This window comes from Mustela nivalis (genome assembly GCF_964662115.1).
Source record: "Mustela nivalis genome assembly, chromosome: 6".
NCBI lineage: Eukaryota > Metazoa > Chordata > Mammalia > Carnivora > Mustelidae > Mustela > Mustela nivalis.
Genome location: NC_139025.1, coordinates 33,770,938 through 33,791,902, shown reverse-complemented (window position 1 = coordinate 33,791,902; position 20,965 = coordinate 33,770,938). Strand labels below are relative to the sequence as shown.

Genomic DNA, 20,965 nt, shown 5'->3' with positions numbered 1-20,965 from the left:
CCTGAAAGGACCACACCAAGAAATGAATCACCAGAATGAAGCAGTGGACAAGTCAGTGGAGTTGGGTCAACTCCACTTGGTGCTTCCAAGCGCCAAAGATCCTGAGAAAAAAGCTGGCAGCACTCTGTGGAGACTAAGGGTTTGGCAAAAGAGGGGACAGTGAGTTGCTCAATGGGGGTGAGCACAGATATGGCAGAAAGGGTCATTGTTCAAATAGGATTTGTAGCTTAGGGTTTCCCAAAGGGGTCTGTGGAGCTCTGGAATGGTCAGTCTGGTCTTTAGGGTATGCTTCATGGGGCCAACGCTTCATTCGTTAAGCGTTCCTAAACATACTCACCGTGTACTGGCCGCCTTCTGCACTGTATCCATCGAGGCACAGTCAACGTCTGCATTTCCAGACATGAGCAGCCAGCTCACCTCTGCAAACACCAGTACTTGACCTGAAGGTCTGCACTGTGTGCACATGTGTGTGTGTTTGTGTGTGTGTGTGTGTGTCCTCCCTTCCTCCCTGGGGAATCGCACCTATCCCTGTAGAAGCGCCAGCTTCCTCCGTTATAAGTTTCTCTCCTGGAGGGCTAAGCAACACTGCAATGACATCACCATCTCTGTGAGTGCCCATTCAGTGTCTTTCTCCCCACTTAGCTATAAACACCCCCCATGACTACCCCTGGCCTACTGTAGGTGTCCCATAAGAATCTGAATGAAGGGCACCTGGTTGGCTCAATTGCAACTGCCTTCGCTCAGGTCATGACCCTGGAGTCTCGGTATTGAATCCCACACTGGGATCCCTGCTCAACGGGGAGTCTACTTCTCCCTCTGAACTTCCCCCCCTCTCATGCTCTCTCTCTCAAATAAATAAATTAAAATCTTAAAAAAAAAAAAAAAAAAGAATCTGAATGAAACAGGCCAATTCTCGGGGCCCCTGAGTTTTCAGAAGGAGAAAGATTTCATCTGGTCATTTCAAACCCACTGAGAGTGCCAACAGCTCAGGGTTCAGGTTTCATCTTAAGAGAAAGAAATAGAATCAAAGGGAAAAGGTCAAGGGCAAAAATAAAGCCATATGTGGGAGGGGAAGAAGACGTCAATCCTAAACCCAGGGCTGCCAGAGGCCAAAATTTTACAAACCTCCCTCCGTAAGAGGGATCCTCGCCAATTTTTCTTAGGTCTTGGTTAAGATGACACCCTATACCTCCTTCCTTATAACCCCAATTCCCACCCCCCAACTCTCTTCCTCCTGAAGATTAATTTCTTTCTGAATAGCATTCAGATGGTCTGGACTCTAATGATGTCCAGAATCCCATCAAAGTAGAAAGAGACACCTGGCTCTTCACAAATCCCCCCGCAAAGGGTCACCTTCTTACATGAAAACGAAAAAGCTATTTGGAGAGAAATGTGGTAAATCCATGTTGCGGACTGGTTGCCACCAGATTTCCTCTGCTGAAAAGGTGAAAAACAGTACCCATCCCAAGTGGGAGAACATTTGAGATCGTGCGTACACACTCAGTGCCATGCCCAGTTGCAGTCCCAGTAGTCAGTACCACAGCTGTTGTTAAAATTATTGGGACCAGTCCCTCTAACTTGGAGTGTCATCAATCAGTTGCTCCTTTTCCCTGTACCTGCTTCCCTGCTAACCATACACAGGCTGTCCAGTCATCCCCAGTAGCACCAGGGCTGTGGACCAAGCTACCCTTCTGAGATGGGCACCCCAGAAGGAAAGGCAAGGTTATGGTCATTCACTCATTGTTATTAAATATTAGGCCCTTGTGAAGGCTAGGCAAATGTCAGAAGATGCAGCCCAGGTCCTTGGCATTAGCTTTCTTGGGGCACTTGCCTCAAGGCATTGTCTTCAGAAGGTCCCTTTGGAATGAATGAGGGTGGAGCAGAGGTGGTGAAGGAAAATATCAAGAAAGGAAAGCATCCTTTGAGTAGAATACAGAAGTCATTGGCCAGTTAAGAAAGGTTTTGGGTCCCCTCAGACTTCTTGTTCTGAGCCCTACCTCTTGCCTTTTCTCTGGAGCTTCATAAGGTAGACCCTGTTCCATCATGCTTGCCTCTTTCTCTAAAAACCTGCTCTAAGGCAATAGCCTTATATATTTGTTTATAGTAACATGTAAATGGTTGTTGGGTCTTTATGCTTGCTTGTTTTTATAAGGGGAAAAGGATTCAGTGAAAGAAATGAATACCTTCAAGTGAGTGGGATTAGGAAGAGGCCCTTCCTAATGACTCAGAAAGCACACTACCTGCTCCATCCAGAAAGCCAGTGGCTGTGGCAGTGGGGACCAAGCCATTTGGGTTAAGTTGAACTGACCAAACAATTTCTGAGCACTACGTTCTCTTACTAGAAGTAGGAAAGTAGGCAGGAGCATGGTGGGGGAAGAGGAGGACAAGGGACAGTAGACAGAGCAGAGGTACACAAAGTAGAGAGGGATTATTCCCCCCAAAAGCACCTCTCTGGGAACGTTGCCAGGGAGGAGTGCAGAGCTCTGTTTCTTCAAAGCATCACTTTTGATGTAATAAAAAGTAAGGAGCTCTGGTGGCTCAGCTCTCTGAAGTACACTCAGCCTCCTTCCTTGGCCCCTCCTGACTCATGAGACCCCCCCCCCCCCAGGTCATGGCTGGTCTGTTTCTAGAGGAGCTCATCTCCTGAGCCAATGCAGCCAACTTGGATAACTGCCCAGGCCTCCCCATTTGCTTTGTAGCCTAGGACCAAAGCAAAATTATGGACCAGATCATGTTACTGGTGAGAAGTGGGGGGTTAGGGGGAGAATTCTGGTTACCCAGGAGGGTCAAAGCAGAGATGGTGAAAAGGACTGTCAGGGAGTCCCACTTGCCCTTCCCACGAGGTGGCTCCCCCCAGCAGTCCTCTTGGTTTAGGACAGCAGCACGACACAGTGTGAATGGCTTGGCCTCCAGCTGCCCCTAGAAAAGGGGCTCCAAAATAGAAGAAACAGAGATGAATCAGAGTCAGTCCTGGAACACAAACACCAGTATATTTGATGTGCACAAATGTGAAAAGGAAGAGACAGACCGATGGAGACAGAGCAAGCGATGGGCGCACAAACCAGTCACGTGTCCTGAGGGGCTGCAGTTGGGAGACAGTCCTGCCCACTTTGAAGTGGAGAGCTGGGACCTGTAGCTCCTCCGAGTCTGGGGTGGTCTCAGGGTGGAAGGTACCCTCACTGCCTTAGCCATAGCTTGGGGGCTGGGCATCTCTCCTCTCTCCATCCCCCCATGATGATGTCTGCATGGCCCAGAGCTTCATAAATGCAGGTTCTCAGGAACTGACCTACTCAGTCCTGCCTCCCCAAGGAGGAGACCCATGCAGAGAGTGAGGGACTAGGACAAGAGGATTTCATGGGCACTCCCTATATATTATTGCTGTAGATAAGCATAGGTCATTGTGACTTACTGGCAACAGAGGGGACAGGGCACAAGGGACAGGGTGCCTAGCAGACCTCAGAAGCAGTTCAACCATGCAGGGCAGCTCTAAGGCAATAGCCTTATATATGACAATCCTAAGTAACTCAGAAATGCTGCCATGCCCAGTGGAGAGAGACCAGGACACCAGAGGGTCACAAAGAATCAGCAGACTCTTCCTGCCAGCACCTCCACTGTTTGGCAGAGCTGGGGTGCCCGGGCACTATGGGATGAGGGCCCTGAAGATACCCAAGAAAGCAAGAGTTGAAGTCTGGGCTACCCTGGGTGAATTCTGAGCCTACCGACCCTGAGCTCAAGCCCTGGATTGTTGCCTCCCTTTCCTGGGGACTCTATGCCCTATGAGGGACAGCAAGAGCCATGGGGCACCTGGATAAAGCAGAAAAACAGTGCTCTGCACATACCAGGCGGGTTTATCGCAGGACCTCCTGTCCCTGGGAATCTGTATGGCCCAGAGAAAAGATGGTTCCAGGAAATGTCCATGGGGCATCTGGAGTGGCCCATGGAGCATCTGGAGTGGCCACACCTGATGGGCCATACAGGGGCTTGCTGTGACTGAGAATCACTGAGACCCTGTGCTGGCAGACATCAACAAGCCAACCCCAGATTTGGTCATGGGAGGGGAGGTCAAAGGCGGGTGGTGCGGTCTAGGGGCCCACCTGGGGGCCTGAAAGGGTATTGGGGTCCAGAAAACTGAGATAGCACAGAGTTAGGGGATAGGGCCAAGGAAATAATTCTGCAGACGGGACAGGGAATCCAGGTGATGCTTTTCTTCTGGAAACCCTTCCACCTGTAGTTGGAAACCTGAATCCCTGGGTGCCCCAGAGCTCTGGAATTGGGGCCACAGTAAAATTGAAGGTAGGTCTGGCCCCTGCAGAATGTTCACCGCTGGATTTGAGGATCCTGACCAGGACACAGAGGCTGAGAGATGCCCTTCATCCTGTCTTGGACAGGGTCAACTGCACAAAACAACCCTATCAAAGGCAGAATCTCCCAGCCTTTCTCCCAATCCTACCCAGTCCCCCTAGGCCTGGCTCACACCCTGGCTGGGGCTGTCTGCACAGTCTCGGTGGAGCAGCAGAGCGCGGAAGAGGAGATTCTCTCCACAGGTGGTACTGTCATTTTTTAATGATCCATAAAAAGGGAAAGGCTAATTTCTATCTAAGAGTCCTCGTGTGGTCAAGACAAGACCATGTACCATGGCATAGGCTGCATTCTGATGGGCCTTTCCCCTCAGGGAGTGGGGGGCAGAGCCAGAAGTGGGCTGGAGTGAGGATTTCACCTGTCCACTGCCAGCAATGGACCCGTCACAGAGGAAGGGGGGCAACCAAGATGACAACGCCCGTGAGCATGGCCGGGTCAATACTGCTTAAGGGGTAAGCTCAAAGGGTCGGTCTTGCCTGGGAGGGGTGGGACGGGGTGGCCCTGAGGAGGTTTTGCTGCAGGGCTAGGGCTATGGCAGGACCAGCCGTTCCCTTCCCACTAAGGATGCTCTGAAGACCCTCCCAAAGCTCAAAGCCTGTTTCCTTTTTCTCTCTCACTCACCCTGCATGGGTCTCCAACCCTGGATGCCTGCTCTGCCATCCCCTAGAAAGCTCTATCAACTCTGACTTGAAAAGAGAAATGCCTTCTCCCCTACCCCCCAACTCCCCTAAGCTGATTTGTCTCTAGGTCCCCATTGTGGATCTGAGAGGGGGGGCGTGCATCTTGGCCTGACTGTGTGTTGGGGAGGGCATCATTCCATTTCAGCTGGGCCTCTGTGGGGAGGGGGCGCTGCCACAGCCCATCAGACAGGTGGGGCGGATGACTTCCCAGTCTTCAGGCAGCGGACACAATGGAGGGAAGGCCGCTCTCAGGGCTGTATGTCTGGCAGCTGCTGTGTTGGCCAGGGAGTTGGGGAAGGGGGTGGGTGTGGTGACTGACAGGATAAAGGGGCCGCTAGTGGTAAAGGCCTTGAAAATAAGAGAGAAAAGGGGGGGGGGGGGAACACCACCAAACACACAGGGATTGAAACCTCCAAAAGCCCAAGGTTGGTGGGAATCCAGCACCAGGGGGGCCCCCAGAAGGCCAAGGGAGGGGCGGAGCCCTGGGGGAGGGGAGAGGAGCCAAGGGAAGGCCTCCAGCCCTTGCACACCAGCACTGCTGCCAAGCAGCCTCCTGGCCAGTCTCCCGTCAGGCCGCAGCTCAGCAGGCCCCCGGGGAGGTATTGGTTGCAAGCAAGCACCTGAATATTGCCAATGGAACCAGCCAAAGCCCACCTGAACCAGGTGAGAGGGAGGAGGCCTCGCAGTAGCCCAACCCTCCTCAGGCCTCGCCTTCCACCTTCTAACCCGTTCTCAGAGCCCCTTAGCCAGGACAGGGCCTGCTGCTTCCAAAGTCACCCAGGGGGGTCCAGCCGCTGCTAGGCCACAGGCCGGAGGCCGCCAGCCTCTGAGCTGGGCGCAGAGACCCAGACCCTTCCCAGAGTCCCTCGGCTCCCTCCACACCCGCCCCCCACACCTCCCCCCGCCCCCCGCGGAGAGTGCTGGAGGGAGGCCGATGTCATGTGTGCCCTAGCGCGCTGAGGCAAGCCCCGGGCCAGGGCTTGTGCTGTTCAGAAGATGTAGCCCCACCAGCTCGGTACCTCTGTCCCCCGTGTCCGTGAGAGAGCCCCGGGCCCCGCCCACCAGCCCCATTCAGTCCGTCTTGACGTGGCCGTTGGCCAGGGCCAGGGGACCCCCGGGCTCCCCCGGCTCCGCGTCCTTGTCAAAGCGGAGGCGGAGGGTGTTGCGGATGATGAACTGCTCCATGATGAGGGCCCCGCAGAACCAGGGCACGGCGTACTCCAGGGTGATGAGGCCCATGAAGTCAAAGTCGAACTGGGAATAGTCCCAGGGGCAGGCGTTGAACTGGCGCAGGATGAGGCCGGTGGTGAACTCCCACAGGTAGGTCCAGAGCGTGTAGATGAGGCAGCGCAGCAGCAGCGGGCAGCGGCCCCGCAGGCGCAGGTACATGCGCTCCACGATGAGGATGGACGTGCCGTAGATGAAGAGCGCCCACACGCTCGTGACCCCCGGGAACTTCCAGTTAAAGTTCACCACGAATTCCCAGGCGGCCGTGAACATCACCTCGCAGAAGTAGCCGTGGATGGCGTACAGGTACCAGCGGGACAGCGCCGTCAGCGGCTCGGCCGACGCCATGGCGCCCAGTGGGGCTGGCTGCTGCGACACAGAGGAGACAGGTGAGGGCGGGAGGGAGCCCCCGCTCCTGGCCACCCACGCCCAGCCCGAGTCTCGGCTATCACCAGGCTCCAGGCGGTTCCACACCCGCGGCTACCGTTGTTCTCTTTGGTTACCAGTCCCACTCCGGACCCTATTTCCTGGTCATTACTTTACGCCCTATTCCGGATCTTGGCCAGGTGGGCATGAGAAAGGAAGGCAAGAAACTTAAAAGTCCCACTGGCTTCCTCTGACCAGCTCTACTCAAATGCTACTTGGAGGAAGGTGTCTCCTACACAACCTAGACCTTTTTTTTTTTTTTTTTTAATAATTATCTGTGATCAGATGGAAGAGCTGGCTGTCCCGACGCACCAGTCACCTCCATTTCTAGGCTACCAGCTGATTTCTCATCAGGCCCACCCACTGGGGTCACCAGCTCCTCCTCCATTTCTCAAACAACTCCACCTCACTCATATTTCTGAGATCTTTCTAAGCAACCTCTCACATTTGTCCTTGGGTGGTGGGAGTGTGTGTGTTAACATATACTAACATTTACCATGTTAGCCATTTTTAAGTGTATAGTTCAGTGGCAGTGAGTACATTCCCACTATTGTGCAACTGTCTCCACTGTCCATCTCCAAAACTTTTTCATCATCCCAAACTGAAATTCCGTATCCACAGAACACTAACTCCCCACCTCCTCCCCACCCCTGGCAACCACCCTTCTACCTTCTTTCTCTATGAATGTGACTACTCCAGTTACCTCTTTTAAGGGGAATCATATGGTACTTGTCCCTTTGTGACTGGCTTACTTCACTGAGCATAGTGTCGGCAAGGTTCATTGATGTAGTACCGTGTGTCAGAATATCCTTCACTTTTCAAGGCTGAATAATATTCATTCTTTGTGATCGATCAATCAATCTATCACATTTGATTTATCCATCTGTCCATTAATGGTTTGTTTCTACCTTTTGGCTATTGTGAACATTGCTGCTCTGAACATAGGTATGTAAATATCTGTTCTAGTCTCTGATTTCTATTCTTTTGGATTTATATCCAGGAGAATTGCCAGATCACATGGTGATTCCACATTAATTTTCTGAGGAATACCCTTGCTGTTTTCCACGGCAGCTGCACCATTTTACATTCCCACCAGCAATGCACAAGGCTTCCAATTTCCCCACACCCTTGCCAGCACTTGTTATTTTCTGGTTTTTTGAGGATGGCCATCCTAATGGGTATAAAGTGGCAGCTCGTTGTGGTCACATTTGTCTTTAACTGCTCCATTAAGCGGGTTTGGGTGTTTAGTTTCAATGTGGAGAGGAAACCAGTGGCTGACAGAGGAGAGAGTCCTCCTCTCTACTTCCTCCCTTCTCCTCCTCTCTTCTAGCCCCACTGGGCTTTAAGGTCCCAGACAGCTTCCCTGAAGGCTGGCCTCGCCCACAGGCCTCTCTACTTTTCCTTGTCCTTTATCCAATGCTACCCCGTTTCCTGTTAGAAGGCGTGTGCCCTCTCGATCCACCTTGCTAGCCCGTGTCCTCCCCGAAAGAGAAGTGCCTCTTTTGCACTCCTCTGTTCTGTTCACAGGCCTCTCTGGAGCAGACCCTCTCTTCATGATGTAGGTTTATGGGGAGAGATCACGGGAGCATCAGGAATGGGAAGGCAGGGCATGAAAACACAAATCCCAGCTCTGCCAGCTGCCCGTGGACCCCAGGCTTGACCTGTCACCCACCTCTGTCAAGGTGGGTGAGGGGAAAGAGGTGAACAGGCTGCACCTGCAGTCGGCCTTCCTCTCTGGGACTCGCTGCCCCGCCTTCCAGCTGACGCAGGCCTGGTCACAAGATGACCCGCCCTGGTGTATGGCTTTGAGTCCTTCCAGACATTTCCGTTCCCATTTTTTGTCATTGGTAATTACAAAATTAAGATTCATGCGAAGAAGGGCAGGTAGTTTCACTCCGATTTTTTCAGAGAGACAGTTGGAGCTGAGAGAAGTGGGTTTGTCCCATACCCCAGGGCCGGTGAATGGATAGGCCGAGACCAGAATCCACATCTCCCGATTTCTACTTCAGCACTCATCCCTCTGCACACTACTGCCCGGCTCCTAGACATGCCTGCCTAGTGCTGCTCCCCTCCTCAAAAGCATTCAGTTCCCAGCAACCCCCCCCCCCCATCCCCGGTCCTAATGAAACGCCACAGCTTCCTTGGCCTGATGTTTAAGAGACTCTAGGATCTCACTCCAGCCCACTTTTTCAGCCTTCTTCTCACTGGCTGCTCTCCTGGTTTTCCCTCCTGCCTCTGTAAGATCCTGTCTGTATGTTTCCTGTGCCTTTCCTCTCTCCGTCCACAAGTACAAATCCAGCTTCCAAATGACCTTCAGAATAAAACCATCTTCATCCTCACAGCCCTCTCTTCCTCGCCTGAATTGCCAGAGCACTTCCTCTATCTCACTTTGGTCCAGATGACTTCCTGTTTTATTATGGTGATGACTTCCAGTCCCCATCTAGATATCTCTCCTGTGTCCTACACCTATGTATCCCACTCCTACCTCAACCCCTTCACCTAAGCGTCCTATAGACACCTCAAACTCAGTATCTTTTCCCTAAAGCTCATCTTCCTTCTGTGATCTCACCCTGCACCCAGTTGGCAGCAGGAGGCCCTGAGGTCATTCTAGCTTCCTCTGCCGCATCCCACCCCCCAACAAGAGCTCCCTGAGAATAAGGACCTTGTCTGTCCGGTTCAGTGCTGCATTACCCAGTGCCTAGAACAGTGCCTGGCACACCGCATTCAACTTAAGAAGATCAGTTCATGCTTCATAACAAAGCATTCTAAAACTCAGTGCTGTAAATCAGCTCTCATTTATTATCACAGCTTGTGTGTGGGTTGGCAGATCTTGGCTGGCCTCGATCATGAAATGGCTGCTTGTCTGGGGCTCTGTCCTATCCTTGGCTGGGTGACTCTGGTCTACCTGTCTCTCATCCCCATCACGCTTTCTCATGCAGGGGCAGAGGCACATGGAAAAGCAGACCCTACTGCACCACGCTTTTCAAGATTCTGCTTAAGTCGTGCCCAGGAACATCTTACTGGCCAAAGCAAGTCACATGGCAAAGCCACCAAATCGGCCATTACCTCCTGTCCTTTCTACCACTTAACTATGTTTGAAATCATCTCTTCCCCTTGACCCTCCTTTCTCATTGCTGTTGCTCTGTTCCAAGCTGTCACCGTCATTCACCTGGATGCCCTCAGTCATCGGCCAGCTGGTCTCCCCGCTTGCCTTTTCCTTTCCAATTCACTTACCCAGCTAGGAAAGTGCGTATAGAAACAGCAGTCTTTCTAAAACACAAATCCAATGCTTCTTCCCACATAAGGCCCACTAGTGTGTCCTTACCATCCACTTGGGAAGGTTTGAACCCCTAGGGACAGCTGGCAAAGCCCTTCGTGAGATACCATGGCCTCAGATCTTGTCTTCTGGATCTCTTCATGACGGCTCTTGCTACCTGGGGTGCCCTTCCCAACTGCTACTGCTGCCACCACCCCTAACCCATGGCTCATGACCCATAATCCTCCTCAACTGCCCTGTTTGTCCACCTCTGCACCCAGTTCACTTCTGTGACAACAGTTTGCACTATGCTTTGCACTAGTGGCCGCTTGGTGACTGATTAATATAATGGTAAGAGAGAAAAAAAGGCAGGATTCAAAACTGAGTAATTAATATGATTTTGATTTTGCAAAAGCATACAAATGTACAAAATGTACATTTGTACAAATGTACAAAAAAGGGGCACCTGGGTGGCTCAGTGGGTTAAGCCTCTGCCTTCGGCTCAGGTCATGATCTCAGGGTCCTGGGATCATGCTCTTAGTAGATGAGCATGGAAGGGGAGTCCCAGTTTTCTCTCTCTCTGCGGAGAGCCTGCTTCTCCCCTCTCTCTCTGCCTGCTTCTCTGCTTACTTGTGATCTCTGTCAAATAAATAAAATCTTGGAAAAAAAAAAAACAAATGTACAAAAAAATTAGCCATAATCATCTCTGGATGGTGACATCACAAGTGATTTTTGTTTCCTTGTTTAAACTTCTCTGTATAACCTAAAATGTTTTTCTAACAAGTATGTCTAAACTTTTATTTAAAAAATTTATCTTAAAAACATTTGCTGTAGCACTATGTATGAGTCATTTTTGTGCCTTGTATATAGAATATGCTCAACAAATTCGCCGGACAAATCTAAGAAAACCTCATGTCCCATACAGTTCATACAGGTCCTACCCTCCTGAACCATCACCAACCACAAACCATGATTCCTGGGTTTGAATAGCATGAAATGGTTAAGTCCAGGGGCTGCAGATCCTAACTTCCTGGTCTCCCCACCTTGTATTTTCCTTTCCAGTTTCCTGGTACCCTTCCCCTTTGGGATGTAGGGCATGTTACCTGACTTTTCTGGGCCTCGGTTTTCCTACAGGTGAAGTGAGAATAATAAGGGTAACTACTTCTGGGGGTTACTGTAAGGGTGACTGAGGGGACAGACACTACTAAGATGACAGCAAATGATCAGAGAGAGTGGCTCCATTTCTGGTACAGAGCCAGGCTTCCTGGTCAGCTTCTGCTTCCAGCGCCCCCTTTTCCCTGAGGCAGAGTCATTCTGCCCCTGCTCTCGCTAGTGGTTGGGCAGCTTTCCTTACCAGGCAAGTCAGGTCTTCACGTCCAACCAGAGCACAACCCAGCAGTCAAGCAACCCTCCTTAACCAGTAACTGCATGTAGAGCCCAGAGGAGAACAAAGACAGAGCTGAGGAGAGGCAAGGCGAGCTTCCAGCTTTTGTGTAGCTCGGGAGGTTTCATGAAGGGCGAGGGGGTCTCAGAACTAGCCCTCTGAGGTCCAGGTTTGACAAGAAGGGCAGAACGAAAGGGCCAGTGTTCCTGGCAGAGCTTCCCACACCCTCCTTTTATCCTGAAACAACCAATAGGTTGTTAGCCCCCCCAGAGTGGGAGAGAACAGACCCAGGCTGAGAATGAGGAGGTGCCCATGACCAGAGGCAGGGCAGGGAGGTGCTGCGGTGGCCCAGAGACCACTATGCCTCCCGCCCAACTCTGGCTCCTCTGAAATTAGGTCTGTCCACCCGACCTGCACTCGTACCTCTGGCCCCTCTGGCCCACAGGATCCAGGGGAAGGGACTCCCTGTTCAACTTACACAATGGCCTGACAGAACTAGTGGACCTCTCAGGTCAGCCCCACCTTAATGCTGACTTTAAAACCCTGCTCTCGGGGCCCCTGGGTGGCTCAGCGGGTTAAAGCCTCTGCCTTCGGCTCAGGTCATGATCCCAGCATCCTGGGATCGAGCCCCGCATCGGGCTCTCTGCTCTGAGGGGAGCCTGCTTCCTCCTCTCTCTCTGCCTGCCTCTCTGCCTACTTGTGATCTCTGTCTGTCAAATAAATAAAATCTTAAAAAAAAAAAAAAAAAAACCCTGCTCTCCTTGCCTCATGGTCTCATCTTTAGACATGGCGGAGGATGGTTTCCCAGGAAACTGGAGTTCCCAACAACCCAGGGGCTCCAGTCACCCCTGGAGCAGGTGACTTGGAAGAGCTGGACCTCCAGACCCTATGAACAGAAGCAGGACGGAAGGAGCCACTGTTAAAGGGTGAAGGAGGGCAAGCTGCTAAATAGAAGAGAAGATGGGGGAGAAAGAACAAGGTGAGCCCAAGGATAGGATCCCATTTCTGGAATCTTCCATACTGGAAAAACAGGGGTAGGCAGAGGGGAAGCATACCTAGGCAAGGTCAGGCCACGTCCTAGGGGTTGTGCCAGAAGAACATGCCAACTCTGCATGAGACAAATGGGAAAGCTGGAAGTCCTGACTGGGGCCAGGAGATGGAGGCGAAGACAGAGAAGGAGGGACATGAGACAGTGTCATCAGCTGGGACAGCCCCACAGACACTAACATGAGAGGCCACACTGGCTTGGCTGGATTTTCAAAACTCCACTCCCTGAACCCATTCCTAACACTTACGGGAGGGCTTAAACTCTTGAATTGGGACAAGCTCCCCCACGCTCTCCTGGCCCCGGCCATGCCTCCCCACACCTGAACGGGGACTCTGCCCCCAGATTCTCCCAGTACCTCCTTGCTCCGCACCGGGATCAAAGCCCTGTGAAGTCCTGCACCAGGAAGAACCAGCAGCTCACTGGAAGTCAGTCTCTTTCTCCTGGTGACAAACACACCTGTCCTGAGGACCATGACACAGAGGACAGTCAGGGAAAGAAAACTCAAGGTGAAGAAAACAGGAGAGCATGGGCAAGGGTGAAAATGAGAGAAAGGAATTTGGAGAGCTGGGGACGGTTTCACAAGCAGGATGCTGCGGAACAACACTCAAGTAAAGAGCCCTCATACTTGTTGATAAAAGGGCCTGTGAACACAGAGTGCCCGCAAAGGTGACTTGTCAGAGCAGGGCACTGCCCTTCCAAGGGCACGGGTGATAGGTGATTGGGGGGGAGGGGTACCGACTCTTGCTCCCTAAGAGTATCTCACCGAGTCCTGGAACCCACTGAGCCATTCCTTAGAGAGCAGAGCAAGCGGAGAAGGATGAAGAGAGCGCCATAAAAGTCCAAGACAGGCTGCAGGCAAAAGCAAATGAGATGATCGCCCTTGGTTTTACCCCAAACTCCCATCTTGTCCCAGGAAGCTAAGGTGCCACAACAAAATGACTCTGGGAATTTCTGTGCAGAGAATCATCTTGCTAGAAAACTGGGACTCCCCTTCCATGCAGCCAGACTAGGCAGGCCTTCCTCCTTCTTTCACCTCATTCACTTCCTCATTTCTAGGCACCAAAATTGCTTCAGTTTTTGGAGGCTTCAGGGGCCCCCGAGGGCAAGGCAGTGGCAGAGACCCTGAGTCCAGACCATTGGCAGGCTCTGTGCTGGAAGTGAGTGCAAAAAAAGGGGGGGGGGCAGTTGTCCTAATATTTGGGTGAAAGGTGCAAGTTCTGAAGCCGTCCTGAGCTTCCTCTGTGGTTGTCAGATTGTGGGTGGGATAGGGGTGGGGGAAACCCATGCACTTGCTCCAGGGCCAGAAGGGAAGCAAGTAGAGCTAAATACTTGGGGTCACTGGGTAACCCCAATGCCATAGAGTTCCACCCTTTCTTGCTATGGGCATCCCCCAGGAAAGTCCCCGAAGTTAGTCTTCCCTCCACCTCTCAAGTCACAGGAATAATCAGGCTCTCTTCCCAGCACCTACCATGTACTACCTCAGATAATACTCAAGCTTATTTTACAGCTAGGGCAACTGAGGAAGAGGGAGGCTAAGTAATTCCAGCTCTAAAAGGCAGAGCTGGGATTCAAAGCCAGCGAGTCTGGCTCCAGAGCCTTCTCAGCACACTGCCCTTGAAGCTGACTACAGCCACCTCTGCGGGCACCACCAGTTTCTGAGTTTCTGCTTCGGGAAAGCCAGGATGGTGTATGGAGAGACAACAGGAAGCAAGAAGGACACACGAGCTTCTAGAAAGATCATCAGTGAAGCTCAGGACTGGTGTCCGAGCTGTTGAAGGCTCTCAGCCTATTCTGAGAGGCCAAGTTCTGTTCTGAGCCCAAGTTCCGGTAAGACCCATGGGATGGTCCTCCAGGGTCATAGTTGACCTCAGAGGACCACAGCGGCCACCACCACAGAGGGCCTCAAGACAGGTAGGTGCCATTCAAAGACCTTTCACCAGGACACACATTCCCCAGAGTGTCCTTGACTGCGAGCCTGCCCCAGCATGGCTGGGAATCTCAGATGGCCCAGCTCTGCCACAGAAATGCCAGCCAAGAGCAGTGACCAGCATCACACTCTCCATCCAAGCCTGGCACCTGGAGCAGCAGCAGACCACTCCACACAAAGCAGCAAGCTGGAGAGGATTTTAGAAGGCCTCCGATGCTAACCAAATCCCAGCTGGCAGGCACAGGGGGCAGGTGGGCCCTGGGAACAGAGTCAGCTTGGCACAGAGAGTCAGCAGGGCTCAGGCAGGGAAGGGCACAGGCGGGCGGGGCCCTCAGGCTAAGCATCCTGTGTGCTGCCCCCGCCCCCTCCCAACAATGCTCTTCCCAGACCTCACTGGCCTGCCTCTCTATTGTTATTCAGATTTCAACTCAACCAGTCACCCCTGAGACCTTCTCCAAGTCTCCAGTCCAAAATAGCCTCCCTGTGACTGACATCATCCTGTTTCAGTCCTCATAGCACTTTCGCTTTCTGGTATTTTGCTACTTGTTTGCTGTCTATCTCCCCCAACAAGAATGAACGCTCCAGGAGGACAGGGGCTCTGCCTTGTTCAGTGCTGGGTGCCCAGTGCCTAGACCAGTGCCTGGCAATGAGACCTACTAACACCGGGGGCATGGTGAATGAATGAATGGGAGGGTGAATGGGCCCACACAGGGCAAGTATAAACAACTAGCTTCCCTCAGCCTTTCTCTCTTCTCTTTCTTGGGAAATATGGTCTTTTTAAAATTTCAGTTCTAACATTTTTAAAGATCTTTATTATTTTTCCTGATTATAAAAGTAACATGGGCTCACACCTAAAATTTAAACATCACTGAAAGGATCGACCTGAAGAGCAAAAGCCCCCCATCCCCCCACACCTTAGAGAAAGTCACTGTTAATGTGTGTCGTATATTCATCCAGAATATATTCAGTTTCACAAGAAGCAAATCCACGCATCATGGAAAGAAAGGGGATGGCTCAGCCGTTAAGCAGCTGCCTTTGGCTCAGGTCATGATCCCAGGGTCCTGGGTTCAAGTCCCGCTTCGGACTCCCTGCTCAGCCGGAAGCCTGCTTCTCCCTCTCTCACTCCCCTTGCTTTGTTCCCTCTCTCGCTGTGTCTCTGTCAAATAAATTTTAAAAAACCTTTAAAAAAAGAAAGAAAGAAAAGGAGTTCCTAATCCACCAAACTAGCAGCCACCATCATGTCTCCCTGGCCATCTTTCTCATGTGTTTATTTCACAAATTACCTTAATCCTTAATGTACTTCTCCTGTAACCTGACATTTTCACTTAGTATATCATAATCATTTTTCCAAGTTGTTATATTGCCTGTGTCCTCGTTAGTACAATGGCAGTATGCTATTCCACCAGGTGGAAAACTTTAACTTCCTTAACCTACATGATCAACAAAGAGAGAACAATTGTTTCCCATTTCCACTATTACTACAACACCATAAGAAACATCCTTTTTATGCTTCTAAAAAAGAATTCAGCCCTTTTCTTCTCTGGGATTATTTCCTAAGAAAAGATTTCCTAATGAGTAATTCTGGAGTGGGATCACCGACCAGAGGGTACAACAGTCCCAAGGCCACTGGTAGAGACTGCCCTGGGTGGGGAATCCTGCGTGATGTGGGTCGTAGGTCTCTGATCTGAGTCACCGGGTTCCCGCTGTGGCCTCCACGGCCATCTCTGCACCCCCACCACACACCTCCCTGGCTACAGATCGCCCCAGAGACCCACTTCCTGAAAAGTCCTCCAACCACAAACTGGTTTTGCAAGCCCAGGCTGAGGGAAACATAGATGCCAGCCCTAAGTTTTCAACTGTCGACTGGCAAGTTCTGGCTAAAGCTGAGAATTACCTAGTCGCCCTTCTCCTTCCCCGCAAGCTCCTGCGTGGAATCTAAGGCTCCGGGTCCCCGGGGGCCAGTCCAGCAGCTCCCAAACAGCTTGTCCCGTTGGGGGTGCTCTCCCTGCCGTGACTTCCAGGCGAGCTCTCTGCTGGCTGACCCAGAGGGGGACTGTCTGCCCTACGCAGACAACGGCCTTCAGGCTAGACAGACCTCTGGGGCTTGGGAAAGCAGCCAAACATCATTTTTTAAAGCACCATCAAGGAAAAGCCAGAGACCAAGTCTGGAAAGAAAGGCCATACGAGGACAGGTGAAGCTCCACGGTCAGGGGGTCCCACGCTCTACACGCAGCATGTCTGGCCTTAGGAGGAGACCAAAAGCAGCAGAAGGCTTGCTCCTCTGGACCCCCTGGTGGCCACCTCTATAGCAGCTCAGGCACCAGAAATCCCACTCCTCCCAGCGCCCTGGATGCTCTCCCCAAGGCCACATGAACCCCTCATGGGCTCTGGACAAAGTCTGCAATCCCAGATGAAGTACAGTTCTCATGGCACAGAGGTGAAGCCCAAGACCCAAAGCATCCAGGAGCCTACAGATAAGAAAGGGAGTGTGGGAGGATGTCATCTCCCCCTGCTGAGTGTCTGACCTCACTCATTCAGCCCATCTGGGTGGGGCACATATTTCAGAGGCCACATGGCTCTAAGAAGGCTCCAACACAGGGCATGACCTGAAGGGGCCTGGCCCTCCCCGCCTATCCTGGAACTACGCCCCACCCCCCCCACCCCCCCCACCCCCCCCACCCCCCCCCGTGACGGGCCCTCGGACACAACACAGGCTCCGAACTGGAACCTCCAGACCTGCGTCAGTGCCCCTGAGGCAGGGAGGGCCCGGGATCCCTGGGGAGCCTGTCACATTACTCACTTATCAGACCTCTGAGTGCACGGCTCAGAACAGACATCAGGGTCACTGTCCAGGAGTGTCCCGGGTTAACCTTTGTCCTGGTGCCTGGCTGGGCCTCGGTGCCATTCTCAGCAGTGGCGGCAAGCATCAGCCCCAGGGCTCAGCTGATCCTTGGCTGGTCGGCAGGAGGCTTCCATGTGTCCCTGGGAATAAAAGAGGAGGCGTTCATTACCTTCCACTGCCCCCTGGGCCAGAAGGAAAGGCAGCCTCAAGGCAATCACGGCTCAGCACCAGGCAGTCATCCCACCAGGGCCCCTGGGCGCCTCTCTTGGAAAGTACTCCCTCCTCTGTACTGTCCTGTTTGCTCAGGTCTGGTTAATCCAGCAATGACAGCTTGGGGTGCGTCCCAGGCCATTCACACGCAGGGTTGGGACTTAGGGCTTCTTACTCTGCAAGTAAATGTGTGCACATTTGTAAATCTGAGAGGGAGTATAATTTTAGACTCCAGTGCCTTTTTCATTTAGCTTCAAATTACACTCTCACCTTCGCCCTGCAGTGGCCACATCTGCTCTCAAGGGCGGTCAGGAACCTCCCAGAAGGCCAATAACGGAGGCATTTGGGGAGTCGAGGACAGCTACACAGAAAAACAAGCACACCAGCAAAAGGTGTGCCAGATCCCTCTCCCCGCAATCCCACCACCCCAATATTTATTTCACTCTATTTTATCACTATTCTTATTAAAGCCCTTCCTGTTAACATCAATAACCGACTACAAACCGATACAAATCTGACTTTCTGATGCCCCTGGCCACAGACACATTTTTAATATATCCCTGAGATTCGACCATTTGATCAAGATTCTGACTTGAATGTGAAGGTCCTGCAGCTTCTCAGAAAAACCCCTTGGATGCAGCACCATGTGCACGAGCCCAAAGACGGAGCTCAGGTCCCTGAAGCAGGACCCAGCCAGAAACTGGTGCCCTCCACCCCCCCAACACACCCCCTCGCCACACCCCATGGACAGCCAAGCAGAGTTATCCGAGGGGGCACCACCCCCGGCTGGTGCATGCGGCCAGGTTCCTCACTCCCCCTTCCTCCCCGCACTCCCAGGTGAGCTGGGGTCACTGGGCCTCTGCTCCCCAGAAGCAGCAGGGAGCCGAGGAGAAGTGAAGGGGTGGGGATAGGGATCCCCTGGAGGGTGGATACCCCCAAAGTACCCTCCCTGCCCCCCCCCCCCGCACTGAGACCAGAGAAGGATGAGAGCGAAGTGCAGCGGGGCAGCTGAGCCCAGTCCTCCCCAGGTCCTCCCTGGCTCCTCCCCAAACAGGAGCCTCGACCTGCCCCACCTGTCCATCCTCCCCGCTTCTCCCAGTCTGCCTGGCACATACCCATTACCTCAAGGAAGGGGCTTTAATGGGGCATGTCCGACACCCCCTCTACCCCCAGCACCACCAGGACCTGTGCCTGGGGAGTTCAATCCCACCCACCGGCACTTCCCTTTCCCCAGGGCCCTAAGCGGGCCACATCAGCAAGCACAAGACAAAAGAGAAAGAGAAACCAAAGCCCACATCCTGGCAGCAGAGCCTATTGGTCGCAGCAGTCAGCCCTGGAAACCCGCGGCTGGCTGGTGAGGCCGCTGAGGTCAGAACAGGCTCCCTGCCTTGGCGGGCCTGGCCCTGGACACCTCCTGCTTCCTGGTCTGCAGGTTCTTCCGCCAGAGAGTCAGTGGGGCCTGGACAAGGAGACGATGGTCTAACAGGAGTCCCACCTCTGTTGAGAAGTGCACAAGCTGTCCCTGGCCCCCTCTGGCGCTCCCTGGCCCCTGAGAGCAGGTCCCTGGTGCAGATGGCATGAGGCTCCTTTGTAGACTGCAGGGCCTGAGCTCAAAGTTTCTGGAGCACAGGAATGTGTGAGGAGCCCTTATAGCAATTAACGTGGGCAGAACTTACACTTTTTCATGCATATCATCCCTCAGGATTCTCCCAAGGCTCCTGCAGGGAGGGCAGGAATCATCATCCCACCCCCCACCCCCCACCCCCCACTTTAGAGATGAAAACACTGACTCTCAGGACATTAAGAGATTAGGCCAAATCTACACCTCTGACTCAAACCCTGGTCCTCGGGCTCCAGAGTCCCCCCTCTCCCCACACAGTGTGTCTTCAAGCTGCTTCCCATGTGTCTGCCTGTATACACCTTTCATACCCCAGCATCTACTTAGTCCGTTCTGTAAGCTGCTTATTTGTAAACATACAGCCCGAGTCAGTCCATCCAGCTTCATCAACGCTCCCGGGGGCTCCTCTGAAACCCTGCTCCCTCCTCATTCCTTTGTGATGCCATCCTAAGCCCCTAACTAGTCCATCACCGATGTTCCCGCAGGACTTTGAACATCCTTGCCCTGCAACATCCTGTCCCATCTCAAAGTTATTATTGTCTGTTTGCCCCTCCACACGGTGAATTCAAGACCAGGGAATTTCTTTTGGATGGATGGACAAATCAGCTTGAGAAGGGCCCAGCTAAATTCCTGGGTGATGGCATTATCCAGTGTAATTAACTAATCAAGGATATCTCACATTCTTCCCTAATTTTTAGCAACCGTCATGACAGGGCTGTCTCCCACAGAGGACCATAAATGCTGGCTTACAGGAACAGGGGGATCTCTGCCAATGAGGGAAGAAAGGAGGGCACTTGCTCTCTTTCTCCCACCTTCAAGAGCCATCGCCTGGACAGCAAGGTGAAGCTAGATGAGTGGGTGCCTTGGGTCTGCGCACCACAGAAGACGCGTCGCCCGAGGAAGCGTCCCAGGTGTCCCCGGAGAAAGTGCAGGCTCCTATGTGGGCAAGCGGCCAGGCTCAGCCTCAGGTCAGAGAAAAACAATGCCTATTCTGTTATTTCTACAAATGCTGGTACTCTCAAAAGGCACATTCAGTTTTCATGCACATAGCATTCATTTCCCAAAGAGGTTTAACCAGCAGCTGCTGGCAGGAAATTCCCCTCTGCATCGTTCCCTCCCCTCCCCTATAACTATTTAGGGTAAGCTGGGCTTTCGGGATTGAAGCTCTACTTCTCTGACCAGAACCCATAAACCAAACCTACCCCCAATCTCCGTGCAATCTCCACGGCTTGGAACCTAAGACTGGGGCCAGGAAGTGGCCCGCAAACACCATCCCTTCTCCCTTCTCTCTCCCTCTTCCCCAAATCTCCCCTACCCCCAGGTGCCCAGGAAATGAAGAGAAAATGCCCCCAGGACCCACTGGGGAGCTCTCTAATTATTCAAAGTGCCCTGGTTCTTTCCACAAGACCCCGAAGCACTGCTCTTAACTTGTCCTATAGTAAGACCAGCCCTGAACACAACTGGATTTGGCAACTTCCCAAGTTGAGAGACCATGCTAAGGCACGAATGCAAAGGGAATTCCAAATCCCCCCAGGGCAAAGGCCGCATCTGCTCAGCTCCCCTTGGGAAGCAAGGACACCCGGGCCCTTGGCCCTGATTGGCGGAGGGAAGGTCAGGGGGGAGACAGGAGAACAGACAGCCCACACACTCCATGTGACCCCGTCCGTCCACGCTGCCTCATTTATCTGTTTTCCTGAAATCTGGGTTTCTCTGCCAGCCGACAATTCACCCCTCTGTCTTCTGTCTCACCTGTGTAGCCTCCTCTCCTCCCTGCCTCCTCCCATCCAGCCCCTCCAATCTTATGCACCTTCCTCAATGTCCCCTTCTGAACAAACCCAGACCATCCATCTCCTTCACCTTGGAGGGTGGCCTCTGGCCCCATGCCCCTTCCTTTCCCTCCCATCCTACCCCCCAGCACTGGGTAGCTGCTGCTTGCTGCCTGGAAGGCTGGACAGCTGCTGGGCTCTCTAATTAGCTGCCTGGCTGCC

The 20,965-nt window shown here is 52.8% G+C and overlaps 1 protein-coding gene across 20 annotated transcripts in view; it reads right to left on the bottom strand.

Moving 5' to 3' along the window:
- Positions 1-2,971: 2,971 nt before the first annotated feature.
- TMEM229B (transmembrane protein 229B) overlaps positions 2,972-20,965 on the bottom strand; it is a 39,781-nt gene continuing 21,787 nt past the window's right edge. For 5 of the 20 annotated variants that reach the window (XM_082734054.1, XM_082734057.1, XM_082734056.1 and 2 more), the window contains 2 exons: positions 17,108-17,289; positions 2,972-6,632 (listed from right to left, as the gene is read on the bottom strand). In XM_082734054.1, the coding sequence (XP_082590180.1) occupies positions 6,111-6,614 (504 nt within the window). In that variant the 5' untranslated portion in view covers positions 6,615-6,632; positions 17,108-17,289 and the 3' untranslated portion in view covers positions 2,972-6,110. Of the gene's footprint in view, positions 6,636-12,735; positions 12,838-16,201; positions 16,473-17,107; positions 17,290-17,629; positions 17,721-18,432; positions 18,666-20,965 lie in introns of those variants that run through there. The other 15 variants (XM_082734064.1, XM_082734068.1, XM_082734069.1 and 12 more) reach the window with 11 other exon arrangements.